The 16,344-nt window shown below is 40.6% G+C and overlaps 1 protein-coding gene and 1 long non-coding RNA gene across 5 annotated transcripts in view; both read right to left on the bottom strand.

The window, feature by feature from the left end:
* The window catches only part of RAPGEF2 (Rap guanine nucleotide exchange factor 2), a 188,058-nt gene extending 179,216 nt beyond the window's left edge, over positions 1-8,842 (bottom strand). For all 4 annotated transcript variants that reach the window (XM_082051650.1, XM_082051647.1, XM_082051646.1 and 1 more), the window contains exon 1: positions 8,476-8,842. In XM_082051650.1, the coding sequence (XP_081907776.1) occupies positions 8,476-8,544 (69 nt within the window). In that variant the 5' untranslated portion in view covers positions 8,545-8,842. The remainder of the gene's footprint in view (positions 1-8,475) is intronic.
* Positions 8,843-9,558: 716 nt separating this feature from the next.
* On the bottom strand, positions 9,559-15,008 carry LOC309438822. Its single transcript, XR_014183875.1, has 3 exons — positions 14,883-15,008; positions 11,368-12,966; positions 9,559-10,672 (listed from the first exon to the last, which is right to left on the bottom strand). It is a non-coding gene; the product is annotated as an uncharacterized lncRNA (long non-coding RNA).
* Positions 15,009-16,344: the final 1,336 nt, after the last annotated feature.

The following is a 16,344-nucleotide window of genomic DNA, read 5'->3' as shown; positions in this document are numbered from 1 at the left end:
AACAAACAAAAAAGGAAGACTTCTTTCTCAAGAAGCACCTTGCACATCTGCCTCGTAAGTTAGAAAAACAAACGAACAAAAAAAACCACTTCAGTTTAAGAAATGCATCAAGAATAATTTCATAACTTTCCATCCAGTTTAATTTTGGTTTATACTTCAAGATAATGTTTGAAAACAGATCACCATATACTCTCTGGAGGAGGTTAAGATGTTTCAGAAGTTCCTATACACAGACATAAGCTTTTATTCTCAAATCTTGTAGCACAAGTCTTCACACCTTCAGCTGCACCAACACTGACATTTGGAGCCATAACCTAAAACAGATTAAGTCACTTAGATTTTAGAAAGAAAAAAAGCTTCACACACCAGCTCTCAAAAATAAGTCGCTTTTCTTTTGTTCAGCTAACAAGATTGTGTCACTTATCCTGTTTATACTGTAGCCTCACAAACACTTGGATCTGCACAAATGAGGCAGCAGAGAACATCAGCATGGGAAACAAAGATTTTAAATAAGCTTTGCTGCTAAAAAAAAATACAACATACCATGAAAGATTTAACCTTTGGTTTCAGCAAGTCAATTCTCAAGCAGAAGCTTCTTCCAACTGTCCTGATGGTACAGACTTGTTTTCCCATCAACTGCTTACAAACCACCTTTTCATAACATCCTATTCTCATCCCCTCTAAATTTTGGGCTATTTTTTGCTTAACAGGACAAGAAGTCTGAATTACTAATTTCAAACAGAAAAGACTGTGCCAATATTTTTCCCAACTACAGAAAAAGTAAAATAAAGATGGGAGGCAAAGTATTCTTAAAAATACATAACTGCAAATACAAACTGGGAGGCAAAAAACAAAACACAACACACATACCAAACCACCTTCAAAAATTTTACCACCTCATCCCACAGGGAACATGATCCATCTTCCCCTTTGGAAGCCAGAAATAACTATGAAATGTTTTTATTTATGAAGCCAAGTTTATTTCAACTTTAAAATATACAAAAAGCAAGCAAACAAAAACAAACAGTCTGGTAAAGACAGACAACAACAGGCATGCTCCAGGAACGTGTCTTCCACAAAACTTAATACCCTTCCCAGGTAATTTACACTGATACCAGCTGCCAACCATTGTGTTGATTGTGTTTATCAGAATACACACAAATAAGAGAAAACATGGGAAAATCTTGCTATGCATAGAAATATTAACACAAGAAAATACTTTCCATTTTTATCAGGACTGAAAAAGTACATTAATGCTCTTTTTTTTTTTTTTGAGAACATTTAAATATTTTAACCTTATCTTATTCCTTCAGTGTTTTAATCAGGTAATGATATACATGCTGCTCATTATTATTGGCCACATTTATTTAGAACTGCTGAAAATCCACTATTTGATCACTCTTATTCAGGTCGGACAAGACAGAAACACACAAAGAAATACATCTACAGATATACGGGCAGAACATAGATACTCAGAGAGAACAAATAGCTAATTTTAACTCCAAAACAAAGCTATAAGAAAAGCACTGCAGTAGGGCTCCTCCTCTCTCTCTTTTCAATAAAAGCGGTCAACTTCACCAACTTCAAAAAAAGGGAAGCGGAGCACCACTTCCATTTCGAGACTCATTCAAATACATCCTTTCACGCAAAATATATCCAGCAAATTAAATCTGCAACACTGGCTGCAGCAAACAAGGAGCGCAGGCTCAGCTGCCCTTCACAAAGCATCTTTGTAGAGCTATCTTTCTGCCAGCACTCCTTTTGAATTCGCAAACAATACCTCGCAAAAATTAGATCTCCTACTGTGGGAAAGTTCCCAAAACACAAGCCGAAATATATTTTCTCATGAGGATACAAAAAACCCTCAATGAGGAAGTCAAAGTTCCTACAATGACTGTTCAGTATACATATGGTTATTCTTGAAACATGCTAACAGATTAAGTAGCAGCATTCTGATTTAGGGAAAAAAGCTATCAAAATCAGATCAGTAATTCACCAGAATGAATTAGGAACTACTACTCAATTTGCATAAGTATGCAGACTTTCAAGCAGGCAGATTTTTTTAAATAATGGAATTCAAGAAATAATAGCTGTTTTAACAAAACCTTAGCTAGCCTCTAGTGTAATATAGCACAAAATAAATGAAGCATCTTCAGAGATTACATTTAAATTACATTTAAATCTCTTTTTTTTTTTAACCAGGTAAAAAGTGTTTTCCATTAATAACCTGATAATGCACAGACAACTGGATCCTCCTACTAATGAAAAACACAATTTGGGGAAAATGCTTGTCTGCCATTGACTTTTACCAATCTAGTTTTACTCCCAGGGCAAGAAAATGACAACTCTTCTTTGTCTCAGAAGTTCAACAGATGATTTTTTCTTATTACTCACCTGAGCAGAAGGGCAAGCCTAGTTCTGGCAATCGGTCCTGCCTTGCGATAACCCTCCTCCAGCGTGGCCTCCTCAGCAGCTCTGCCGGGTACCCCCGGCCTCATCCGAAAGGGGGTAAGTTAGGACAGGTGGGACCGTGGTGTCCATGGGACATCACTGAGGCTATAGATACACATTCTTATGTCTGAACAGCAGGTTAGGAGGTGAGGAGACAAAAAAAGCTTGGGGTGAGTAGAAGATCTCTGGGCTTCAGGCCCAGCACTGCTGACTTGAATAACTTTCCTAAGCAGGATTGCCAGGGCAAGGCAAGGCAGTGTTATGCTCCTGGCTTCTAAGTGCAGGAGAGTATGTCCACACGGCTGTCAAACATGCTCACAGGAACGTACTCAGCCTGAACCCAGTGCAAACACTTCTGTAGCCACAGCAGGGCACAAATCAAAAGTAAACTCCAGCAAACAGATAATTAATCAAGTAGGAAATTACATAGAGTTTATCGGTGCTACAGTTCAGCCCTCACTTCCCAAGTTAACTAGTTTCAAATTGGCTCGAGTATGTACAGGTAAGCAAGCTGCAATCTCTGATGTAATGAGAAAGCAGACAAGTGTTCAGGACAAGGCTTCAAATCGGCTATTTCTGCTCTGTAGGTGAAGGCTTCCTGTTCACACCGAGGCCCTTGCAAGCGCTGGGGAAAAGCATAACTGCAGGATACAAAAATCTATAAATGCAGAAAGTACCAGCCCTATGACAGGGAAGAACTACTGCAAAAGAAATCCAAAACTAAATGTTCGCGCTGTTCTCAAAGCTGTTGGCGACAAAGATATGGATGGCTATGGGAAAATGCACTCTCCATCAGAAAGACTGGGAAATAAACATATTTTCTCTCAAAACAAACAGGATACTGATCAGGCTGTTGCAATACATGCCCTTAGTTTTAGGAAGCACGTGAAAATTTATGGTGGAAGTTCAAAACCAGACATTCCAGGGCTGTTTTGACAGACTGAGATTAGAAAGGTCACAAGAAAACCTGAGCTACGCAAGGGTTTTCAGTTTTTGTTATCAGCCACAAAAAGACATATTCACATAATCAAGTTTGTTGTGAATGAAATTAACTTACATAGTAATACTAGCCTGAGGAAAAATATTAAGAGAAAAAAAAAGTATACTTACTTCAAAAATACATTTTCTAAAATTATTTATGTCCTAAACAAATACATTACTTGCTTTGTCAGGTAGAAGTCTCACTTTTTCCAAAAAGTTACTTTGCTTTTTTATCCTCCTGGTTAAGTGCTGAAACACAGCAAAAAAACACCCTGTGGCCAAAGGTCCATACATACATGTCTATTATAATTTCTGTTTTATTTGTATCCATCTCCCTCACTTGTAACCAAAGAGACACCACTTAAGTTCATCAGACACTGGATCTTCATTTTGTGGAGTCATTAACTATTCTGAACAAGTTTCCAAAACCGTGCAGCATCTGGAGAGCTATTTTTGCTCAGACCAACTACCCTGACAGCTGACTTTACGATGGCAACTTTACTTCAAGCCAAGTGTCAAGCAGGAGAAAAGCGCCTGGACCAAGAACTTGCAACAGCCTTTTGTTACCAAGCTGCGTTACTGACCGTGCTCGCAAGGTTAACACAAAATGTAAGAGGCCTGTGCACCGATTAGTTACTCTAGACAGCAAAGTCTGAAACGCTACCATGAGAAGTGCAGTGAAGAACCTCATTTTGTTGGCTCCCTCCAAAAAACGTAACATCAAACCTTGCAAACTAAAGCTACTCCTGAATAACCACATTACAAAGCCCCGAGATGCGTAACGGAAACACCATTATAATGATGTAATATAGCCAGATATCAGGCATCAGCTGTCGCAGTCCTAGGCTTTATTTAGGGCTACTGGGAACCAGCAGGAGAATTTAGCAACAGAACCAGTTCTCAGCATTATCCTGCCGTTAGGCGCAGCATGGTAACAGGGGTTGCCTTCCTCTTTAAATACCAACAACAAGATGGTCACACAGTAGCATGCGGACAGCAAAGAAAACCTGAAGGCAAAACTCAAGCTCCAACGTATTTTTCTTTTCCCATTGAAAGAAATCCCAAATAAGCTCTTTGGAAAAGGATCATTTTAGTCTGGTATATTTGATATACAGGCACACAATAAGCCTGAATTTAAAGACTAATAATCCTTTATGCTAGACTCACACACAGAATGCTTATTTTCTGTGATCCCATGAAATTAAGACTGCTTCATATTTATTTTCTAAGAGATCACTACAGCAAGAAGGAAACATCCATCTCTGGCTTATCTGAAGATTGCTCACAATCGTGCTATCGGTGGTCACAAGTATAAAAATAACACAACTGGGGAAAGAGCTGAAAGTTTATTTGTAAAAAGCGTAGGTACATCCTATAATTAAACCATTGTTCCTCTCAAGTGCTCAAGAAGGGAATATTTGCTCAACAGTAGCATCCTGTTTAGATGTCTTCTGACATTAAATGACGCACTACGATCAACATAAGGCCTCCTGTACAGCTCTCCCTTCTGCTCTTAAGATGTGGTCCGATGCTGTTAACTCTCCGCTATTCATTACTGCTGTACTGAATTGCCTCAATGTACCACAGCAGCAGCTTCCAGAAGAAAACCTTAGGCACCTAACGTATATATGGCATGCATTAAGAAAAATTCTTCCTGCAGACATCACCACATGGCATGAAAACAGTGAACTAGTATGCAGAGCTTCTGAGATAACTAGTTATTCACATACCATGCCATGCAAATGAGTTGTTAGGATAAAGAAAGAGATTAGGGCTGGGTTCCTCTTGTTTGAAAACAAAAGCAGCCCTATTTTTTCAGATTAAGCTACACCAGTGTAAAACTGCACGCTTTCTAAAATGGCCTATGACGCCAAAAGGAATTTGTTTTGAAAAGACTTAAAGCTGTAACAGTTCATATAAGACCACGTTTGGAGAAAAAAAAAAAAAATAGATCACTATTACTCACAGCTTAAGGGCATAAAACCATGTGTAATTTATGAACATTTAGAAGTTAGATTCCCCAAAGTAGGTAAATTAACTTCCTAGTTCATGTCTTCAAAGAGAAAATGAATAGTTTAATAAAGCAATTAAAGAGTAGAGCTGTGTTACACAACAGACACATTAAAGTACAGGCCATGTACCTTTTTTTTTTTTTAATTTTTTGAGCTTCTTTAGTCAATGGAGCGTTGAATTGTAATTCACAAAATTCAAAAAAACTCTGTAAGCAAGAATTCACCAAAGATATACGAAGCTAAGAATTTTCCAGATCAACTGCAGAATACACTGTTACCTTCAAAAAGAAAATAAAATCAGTCCAGTCCAAAATTACCAAGAGACTTTTGCACCGTAGAAGTTCATGCAGAGTTAAGTTTGCTTTCTCTGACAATGTATATCAGACCTAGCAGTTCTCAGAGTTGTATATACAAATATGAGCTGGTTATCTTACTGTCACTCCTCTTCTCTGAGCCTGCAGTGAACTCCTTTTGCCAAATTTGCACCGTGACAATGCGGGGTGAATAGTAGTGTCACATGCATATTTACCTCTTCATTATTTGGGAGAAGCTAAGCACAATGAGTTTGTTAACAGGAGTAAGCAGCAAATACTAACATACTTCTCTCTTGTTATTTCCTGTACTGACATGAATATGATAAACATCTTTTGTCTTTCCAACCTTCTCTCAGCTTTAAAGATACCTCATGACTTCTCAAAAGCCAAGATCAAGTAACTACCTTTACAAGACAGTGAGGCAATGAAAAGAAAACACAAGTAAAGAAAGAGAGACAATAAGAAGCTACTTTAAGGGATGAAGAAAACACAAGGTCATCATGTCTTTCTACATACAGATTTTTTTTTTTTAAGTTTTACTTAATGACTGAAAGGTGTTATGCATAAAAGTATTTCTTTCCAATTCCAATACTTTGTAAAATAAAACCAAATTTCCAGAACCAAGATCAAACATGAGAAAACACTTCAACACACATAATTCAACCTGAGCCATTCACAAAAATGCCAACTGAGTTTTCTGCTGCAAGCTCTGCTCTCCCCAGCAGCAACAGGAGGGCACGCCTGATCACCGCTTTCAAGTATTTCCAGTGCTAACAACACATTAAGTTTCCCACAAATTTAGTCTTATTTGTGGATTATTTTGGCCAGTGTCAGCTTTGTGGATTTAAGGGTGGGTTTCTTTTCCTTTGGCCATTGCCACAGCAGGCTTCCAGTCTGCTGATTCAGGAAGTTTTACAGCATTAACGCAGCCCTGGTGAGCCTGATTTAGCTCTGCTCTGTGCCCTTCACACTGGCTTTATCCCTGCACGTGAGCTAATTTTTTCACTGCGTCATTTCTTACTTTCTGCCTTTTTTTTTTGTTATCCCTCCTAGAAAGCAGGGCTGACCAGCAAGGCCAGGAGAAAGTTTAACAGCCCACATGGCACAGACCACGTTACAGGGGAAGTGTTGTCCTACAAGCCCAGCTTAGTAGCCCCACTACCTGACCAACCGGTTTCTGAGCATCAGCCAGTGCCACTCCTCCTGAACACCCCACCATCTTTCGATGACCATCTCCTGAGGCCAGACACCACCAGCAGGCTTCTCTGGCTGGGATTTACGCCCCTACCAACACGATGGACCTCACGACGAGTTTTCAGAGAGTGTCCTTCCCTGGAGAGAGCACTCGGCCTCCTTCAGCTTTCACAACACACTGAAGGGCTGGGTCCAGCACCGAAGGCAAACAGACATTTCGAAAAGGTCAAACAAGGACAGAGAAACAACTTTACCACCACAAAAACACATTCCAGAAGCAGTCTGGGCTTTTTCCTTTACAAAAAAGAAAGATTTGCAAAAAAGACATGCTAAATACGATGCCTGTGCAGTCAGGATATTTTTGCATGGGAGTTTTTGTTTTCTCACACATATTCCATGAGCATGAGGATAAAAATAACATTACCACAATGACGTATCTATAGTAGGAGGAATGACTTATGGTTGCCGACCGAAAGTCAAGGTTTCCTCTTTGCCCCCAATTTGAAAATGTCACCAGCCAATCCGCCGCCTGCCAAAATAATCAGTAATACCATCTCTTCCCCCAAACCAGAACACAGGGACTGCTCAGAGAGCAGCACAAGCCTTTAGAAAACAGGACAGATGGCATTACAACTCCAAGCAAAGTAACTCCTTGTATCATTAGCTATTGAACCGCAGCTTGATGTGAGGATCAGTGTAAAGCTTATTAGTCTTTAGACAGTTGGCAGCAACAGCCACTGCAGCAACCATTCGGGAGCAGAAGGAACTCATTCAGTTTAGTTGTTTTTCAGGTCATGTTAAGTCAAAATGTTTCTATACACACTCCAGTCCCCAATTTAACCTTCCTCAGCCTCTCCACGTTCAATTACACTTACAAACAGCTTCAGCTCACATACTCCTCCAACAAAGAGGGCTCCAGGAGCCCAGCACAGGTATCTAAAAAATTCCTGCCTGATGCCACGGTAGGATTTCACCCTACTTTGGAGAGCAAGGACTTGCCAAGAATACCACTGACCTCAGCCCCAACATTATGAAACAGCGCTGCCAGCTCCAGCCAGCTATGTAAAAGTAGGGATTGAATTCAGATCCGGAGCCACAGCATACTGTGGGATAACAGCAAAACAAAACCCCTCAAAATTATACTCTAAGTGCATTTTTCTTTTTACCGGAAGCAACCTTCAAAATAAACTCAGCTGGCGTTTCTCCCTCTCTCTCTCTCTCCCCTCCACCCCCAAAATTAGGCAGTAGGAGGAAAGTTGTTCGCGTTCATGCATTTCTTCCCTTTCCGTGAGATTGCCGCCCGGGCATTCCGCGCTGGGGGGCTTGGGGGGTGGGGTGAAACCCGCACCGGAGCCACTCTGCTCCCGCGGGAGCGGGACCGTGGGGCTCCCGCGCTCCTCCCCCCGCCGGGGCTGCGCGGGGCGGGCGCGCTGGCGGAGGCCGCCCGCCGGGCACGGAGGGCAGCGGGGCGACCCCCCCAAAGTGGGAGGGTGTCGCAGGGTCCGGGGGAAGGGGCCGCCTACCTGGGGGCTCCTTTCCGCCGGGTTCTTCATCACCGCCTGGCGGAAGCTGTTATCCACGTAGGACGCCATCGCGCCCCTCCTGCCTCCTCCCGCCGCCGCCGCCGCCGCCCGGGGAGGGGATGGGGGAAGGCCGGCCGCGGCCTGGCGCTGCGGGCTGGGTGAGGAGCTGGGTGGCGGCGCGGAGGCTCCGCGGAGCTCAGCAGCGCCGCCGCCCGGACCACGAGGCGGCGGCGGCCGAGCCCCGCCGGTAGCGGCGGCGGCGACGACGACAAGGGCTCGGCGCTCCCGCTCTAACCGGCTCTACGCCTCCCGCCGGCCCGCTCCGCCGCATCCCCCCGGGCACCGCCGCCGCCTCTCTCCTCTTCCTCCTCCCATCCGGGCTGATGGGGAGCTCCGCGCCCGCCTGGGAGACGGGGAAGTTGCTGGCTCCGGGAGGCGGAGCGGCGGGGGGGCGGGTCGGGGCGGGACGGTAGAAGGAGCGGGGGGGGGCGGGTCGCTGGGGGCCGCGGCCGGCGGGGGGACCCCGCCGGCCGCGGCCCCCAGCGACCCGCCCCCCCCCGCCCGGACATCGCTGCTTTAGCATCCATCGATCTAGTGACTCCCTGCTTTGGGGTGGCCACCTGTTGTCACTCTTCTCAAGAGTAATCCCGATCAGCCGGCTGTCCCCTCTGTCATTGTTGCGCGGGATAAAAACGAGGGTGTGGACGCTTTAATTTAACACTTTTCTGGAGGTTATCTAGCCGTTTCTTCTCACGTGAACTTAAGTTTTTGAAGAGTAAAGGTCTGGCAACATGGCTGATTTTTCTTTGTTTACCATGACACCGAGCATGTCTCAACAGCAGCTTGACAAATAGGAATCATGGAAGTATTATTAATGTGCCATTAACGGCAGTGTAATGCTATTAATGTATTTGCACTTACAACTGATGTGTACCCTTTGCTGATATGGATCACACAGTATAAATCACGTCAACCTTAAGAAATCTGTGATTTCCAGTCACTAACAGGGGTTTACACATTTTAGTCACAAGTAAGGCAGTGTAATTTTTATTTATACTTTTTATTTGCAAAAAATCACAGTGATAACAATTTTTTTTTCTTATACAACATGCAATGCTGGTATTAGGGGACAAAATCTTACACTTTTAGACATACATGGCTCCCGAGCAGCCTGTGTCCTCAGACAGTAATCTATGAAACCTACTGAAGTTCTACATATGGTTCATTAACAAGGATAACTCTTTGGGCTAATCCCACTCATATGCGTTAGCAAAATATTTTTGCAGCTAATACCAATAATTCTGGGCAGACCATGGGAAAATACTAGGGAAGGCTCCACATCCTGACTACATCTTGCTTGTCAGTGCTTAGTAGTAGTCCTTGTGGGGGATTTTTTGTTTTTAACTAACAGATTGAAAATGTAATGTCCTTTGCCCTAAAAAAAAATCACAGTTTTAAATATGCCTCGCATTCATCACCCAGAGAGTATAATTTCTTCAAATTAATCAAGCCTGCAGCTACAGGAAAGTGCCAGCTTTTCTGAAGCTCCGTTTACCAACCCAGAGTGCTGATTCCCTTTTTTTTGTGGGGCATATGTACAGGGCAAGTGCCGCAGGAATGCGAGGAATGCTCTCCTGGGCTCCTCTCCTCAACCACTTCAGGGCACCCATTCCCTCCTGCTACAGACTAGCTTGCCTGACATCTTCATATCTCTACATCAAAATAGAGCTACCCACTCTATTTTAATATATAATTATCTTTCATTTCAGACCTATTAGCTGTAACAGCATCAAGTGAAGTGTTCCGCTCTGATTCATTTTTTTGTTGTGTTATCTGGTAACACAATACCTGTGATTCACAGTGACATTTAACTTCAGCCAACAGGATTTTGGAGGCTCCAATTGTACTCTGATTAGTTTAACAAATCTCGATGGTTATAGATATATGTCAAGGGCCTATCACACACCACATGAAGTGTTAGAAATGGGAATGAATGGAAGGTAAAGAATTATGAACAAATATATTCAACAATTTCTGAATAATATTTAAGGATATGTTGCATTTACACCTTTTTAGTGTCTGTAAGCAACATATTTGTATAGTGCCGATGCTTCTGATTGTTTATGTTCTCCGTGGTGGATACAGTTCTGTCCTTTATGCTGTTTATTTCTAGCTAAAATTCGAGTAGTTCTTACCTCTGAAAAAAAAAGAAAAAAAAGAAAAAATCATTATCAATATATAGAGTATGAACAATAATTATTAGAGACCATGTGATTATCACTGGAAAACCCCTTTTTCATGCAAATACTCAACAAAATAGAATTTACAGCATATAATGGTTTTGCATTTTTTGCATTCTCTTAGTCTCACTGTCTTCCCTGCTTTCTAACTTCAACAGTAGATCAGTATATTTTAGAATATACACATGTACCATATACCATTCATTTTGCATTTTCTTTTTGGTTATTCTTCAGTCTGCATTATCCATCCTGATTTACAATGGATTTTGAGGGGGGTTATTTGCACTGATCACATTATAACATTACATAGGTTTCTTATCCCATATTACACTAGGAAACCAATAGTTAAGCATGTACAATACACACAGTACCTACAGTATTGATATTTCAGCAATATAAAAAGGTTGCAATTCAAAATATGACAGCTCAGCATAATATCCTTTTGGATAGGTATAACTAAGCATTGTGTTAAGGTATTTGGGAAAAGCATTTTGCCTTAGAAATACAGAGTTTCTGCCTTCCTTAATTTTCTTTCAAGGAATAAATTGAAATGGTCAGGTCAAACAGTTATTAAAATGCCAAGGAAACAAATTCAGCATTTCTGTGAGCTCTTTGTTCATTTGCTAACCCTCATTTTTAAAAAGATACTCACATTTTGAAAGCGTTGCACTTGACTTAGCCACATAGCTTTTAATTTGTGATACCAGTTAAATGCTTGGTCTGCTCAGGAGAGGCCAGCCCGCTCTGGTAGGGAAAAAGAACCTTGCTTCCTTGGGGAGTTCAGTAGATTATACACAGTCAGTATCAATATAAACCCATTAATGTCCTTTCTTTGGATAAACACTTATTTTCCTCTGTCTTCTGGAGACAGCATGGCAGCTGAAGCAGATTCATGCAGCAGATCTCCAACCGTTAGAACCACCCATCTTCTTCCCAGCTCTCACCGGCACCTTCTCAGCAACCATAAAAAGTTACTTTCATAAATATTTGTGGAGGTGGACAGTAAAGGAGAACAGAGGTATCAGCCTGATGAACCACTCTGTGGCAGACATCGAGAACAGTAGCCATCCCCACTGGGCCGAGCAGAAGCCAATTTTATTGGATTTTAAGTAAAAGATGAATAATTTCAGGTGCAAGTAAAGCCACTACCAAGAGAAGACTATCTTCTTTGAATAAGATGAGCCTCTGTGCTCTGTCTTTCAGGATGTCAACATTTGCAAGAATGCTGTCTCTCACCCTTTGGGATTTACACATGGCTGGGAATATTACCATTTGCAAGCCCAATTTTGTATCATCTTTTAGATGATTAAGGACATATAGGTATTTTTGTTAGTTTGTTTGGAGTTTTTTGTTTGTTAGGTTTTTTACACAGCATCCTCTACTTGTGTGGCTATTTGTCAAGTAGAAATCACTAGTGTACAGGCACAGTATGTGCCACAGCCACCCTGTGCCCCTGAGCCCAGGGGTAGAATAGCAAGGTAGCAGTGAGTTAATACAGTCCATGCTAAAACAATTATTGAATCTTTACCATTGGTTTATGGTCCTTTTGTACTTGTAAGACAGTACAAAATCCAAAAGGCTATAAAAGAGAGCATGGCCTGTGGCATAAAGCAAAATTTTTTTGTGTGTTTTTTTTTTTTTCTTAAAAAGGAAAAAAGAGAAGAATTTGTGACTATTATAATGCATTTCATAATGCATACATTTTTTCAGAATTTGCCACTGTTTGCACAGCTACATTTGGGAATATTTATAATTTGACTTCTGCTGTAGCTGCAAATATGCGCAAAACAGCTTTAACTCGTTAGTTTAATACTAACAGGGGCAGCTCAGGGAATAGCATGAACTGATTGTCCAACTATTTACATGGTGGTTTGAGAGGAATTCACAGCCCACACAGTGTTCCCTTCAGCTGCTCTGATAAAGGTACCCAGACAAAAGGAAGGGCGGCTGAAATCTATGTGGCAGCAGCACCCAGGAGGCACAGTAATGGGTGGTGGTTCCCCATGCTATATACTATATGAACACTGAACAAACTAGCAGGAATTCTTGAAGGTCAAGCCTGTATTTCAGAAGCTCAGGTACATCTACACAAGCTTCATTGGTGCTTGTGACCATGATACAGGTGTGCCCCATTTCTCTCCAGAGTGGAAGTGATGATGGAAGATGACTGTGAGTCTCCTATCCTGGTGACTCTACTGGGACAGGGGTGTTCAGGACCTTGCTTCAACATCATCTGCTCCAGCTTCTCCTTCTGTGAAGAGAGGCACAAAAGTAACAACTCAACTTCTCAGCTCAAGTATTCTGAGACATAAGGAAAGCACTGCAAGTGCTGTTATTATTAATAACACTAACAGCATTTTGAGGTTGTTTTTTTTTTTAAACAGAAAATTAACAACAAACATATAAACAGCCAAAGGGCATCTTTTGTCATGACTGGGATGTGTTGAGGTTGCTTTGGTGGGCTGGCACAAAGCACACAGCTATAAGGTGGTGCTGTGCTGCTGGTGTGCTCCGGGACAGGCTGCTTGCAGGGAGATGTGCCCTGTGCTGGCTCTTGAATTGCACCCGCTGCACAGTGGCAAAGGTATCAGACAGACTAAGAACAGGGTCCTTTCAGATAGATGACACTTTCTGCATGATGTATAGGTTAAAAAATGCACTCTGCTCCTTTCCTAATAGTCAGGCACAATCTGTAAGACTCAGGATATATATATATATATATAGGAGCAATTTCAACTGTTGAAAGTATATTATAGCACAATTTTGTGAACTATTTATTCAGTTTTGTGTATATTTCTAACATTATATTTCAGTAAATAGCATCCCAAATATGGAAAAATATTTCATTCTTTGTTTACTGCCTTTGAAGTTTTCATTACTGGACAAAGTAAAGCCTGAACTTAAATTTCTGTGTTTTGTTTTTAAAACAATATATTTCCTAAAAGAAGATACAAACTTATTCTTTTAAAAATAACTGTAATCAAATTGTTTAAAATAATCTTTTGAAGTTTCTACAACCCAAACGTTACACGATTGTGCTGAAGTATGAAAAGGGGAAATTGTCTGGAAATCAATCTAGATGGGATTACTATTTATTCAAAGCTGGCCAAGTCTTTAAAATAATGTAACTCATATGTATTAATAGTAGATAGCCAGATGATCATTAATATCCAACAATTCCACTTTTCATAAAACACCAGAAGATAATAAAGTTATCTAATAGATCATGCAGAATGATAAATAAAACATGTAAAGCTCTGCAAGGAAAATGAAACACATCAGAGATAAAAATATTTCACAAAGATGTGAAATATTTATAACAGAATAATTTCTTGTTAACTCTGTTATTAAGACCTTTTACTCCAAATGTGTCGTTTTCAGTATTAGGATTCTATATTGATTGCCTAATTCTCTCTGTCTACTATCAGAAACCTTTTTTTTTAAATAAGTCAGCTTTATTATATATGACTGAAGTGTTTGGCTTAAGTCTGTATTTGCCGTTTCAAAAAATACGTATATATATTCATACCTTTTGGCATTACTGCAGGGCATTATTCTACAAATTAAGTTTACAGCTGGCAGCATTTTTCTGTAATGAATTATTGATTAATTATTCCAGATATTGCCTGTCCTCGCTCAGCCACCCAGCATTGCGTACTGCACTGCTAAGTCAGCCCGTGCTAGAACTATTCCTTGGACCAAGTGCCCAAATGCCACATTCCGGTCAGCTTTCACCTCTTTAGTCTTGTCACCATCTTCCAGAGAAATCATCCCCGCTCTTCCTCGCTCGCTTTAACACACTATACTGCATCACAAATATGTTCCAACATGATATTACTGGCGCTCATTAGAAGAGCGTTTGCATTTACACTGCATTCTAACAACCTTTATAAATTATTCTGTTGCTTTGAAATTAATAGTCATTGTGTACAATGTTTATGCGGTTCAGCCGCCTTCATTCTTCAGCCACCATTTAGATCTGCTCAAAGCATATGGGGATGTGTGGGTGTGAACTTAAGTGAATGTTTCTGTGCTGTGCATACATATCCTGGCAAAGCATATTCACACCTATATCATAATGTGACAAGTACTAGGTACCAATTTAAAGGGATAGAATCAACTTTAAGTTCAGCAAATGCTAGAAAAGTTAATATTTTTGTTACTTACAAATCAGTGATATCATACTCCATCAGTTTATGTTCCATTTATTTTTCCAGGAAGAAACCATCTAGTACCTGGAATAAAACAGCATTAAAATCTAATTTTACCTTATCCAAAGACAGCATATTCCAGATAGACTGACACTGAGGTAAGCTACCAAGGTGATCTAAGCTTATTGTGGAATTGTCCTATTGTTCCAGAAAATTAAGTGACAATATGCCGAACCTTGTGTGTGCAGAGCTCCTCACTGTATCTGTAGTCCAAGAATACTATTATTAGACAGATCATAGAAAAAAAAAAAGCATTCAAAACATTGTTATGACCACATTTTGAACACAATCTCTACAATCAACAGTAACATCTGCAGTGAAAAACAAGACTTTCTACTCTTTTCGTAAATAACTTAATATAAAGAGATCCCTATTTCCACTAGGACCTTCAGCTTCCGTACAAATATACAGTGATAAATTCAAGCATTAAATTAATTTGGAGCAAGTAACCATTGACTGATATAAAAGCGGAGACATGAAGGAACAGACAAAAATAAGCAGCACTGAGCTTGTGAACAGTTACTAACTGTGGGGTAGAAGTTTACACAATGTATTCCTTGTGTTACCTGGATCTATATTTAAGACAGACAGAAATAATTTATCCTTTTCCCTCCGTTTCTCTGTGTTTCTTTTTGTATTTGATTCATTTATGAAGCAGATACTTATAATACTCTTTAAACATTCAGTAGCTAGTTGTGATAAACACTATTTTCCTACTCCTGTAACAACTGATTTGTGCTGAGAACACCCACCATTGCCTTATTGTACCACTACTGCAAAAACACAGGAACCTGCTGCTGGGTTCACTTCTGATTTCGAGAACAAAGTTAAAAAATAATAATTAATAATAATAATAATAATAATAATAATAATAAAATAACCTGCTTCTATCACTGTTGCTATGCTTAGCGAAGCAACTAGCACACGGAAGTTGCCAGTGAAGATCTGTGGCCAACCAAGTATATCTTGCAAATGTGTTTTCTAAGTCAGGAAGAGAAACTGAAATGTGGGAAGCAATTGTACAGAAAGAGGTAGTTGAGATTAGCATTTTGTGTGAAATCAGGTGACTCTTTGGAAGATGTACATTTTTGAAAGACACAGTAACCCTTCAAGATTTTGTCGTGGGAAAGTTCTTTACTGGGATTTTCCCCTTTTTTCATGCTATTAACAATTTAAGAGACTGCTAACATGCTGGCATCTGACTGGCAAGACAAGAGCTCTGGACACTGCCACAATAAGCATACTCATGTTATCCATATTTAATTTTTGTTTCTCTTCCTTCAGCTCAAGCTTGCTGAATGGAGACAGCCCAATGAATTTAGTCCTTGGGATAAGGAAGTCTTGAAATACCTCAGAAATATCCTCCTGCAAATAAACTGGAGGATGCAACTGGCATCCACATGCTCTTGTTTGTGTGC

Source organism: Streptopelia decaocto (assembly GCF_964273445.1).
Source record: "Streptopelia decaocto genome assembly, chromosome: 4".
In the NCBI taxonomy this organism is placed as follows: domain Eukaryota; kingdom Metazoa; phylum Chordata; class Aves; order Columbiformes; family Columbidae; genus Streptopelia; species Streptopelia decaocto.
This window is presented reverse-complemented; position numbering and strand designations above follow the sequence as displayed.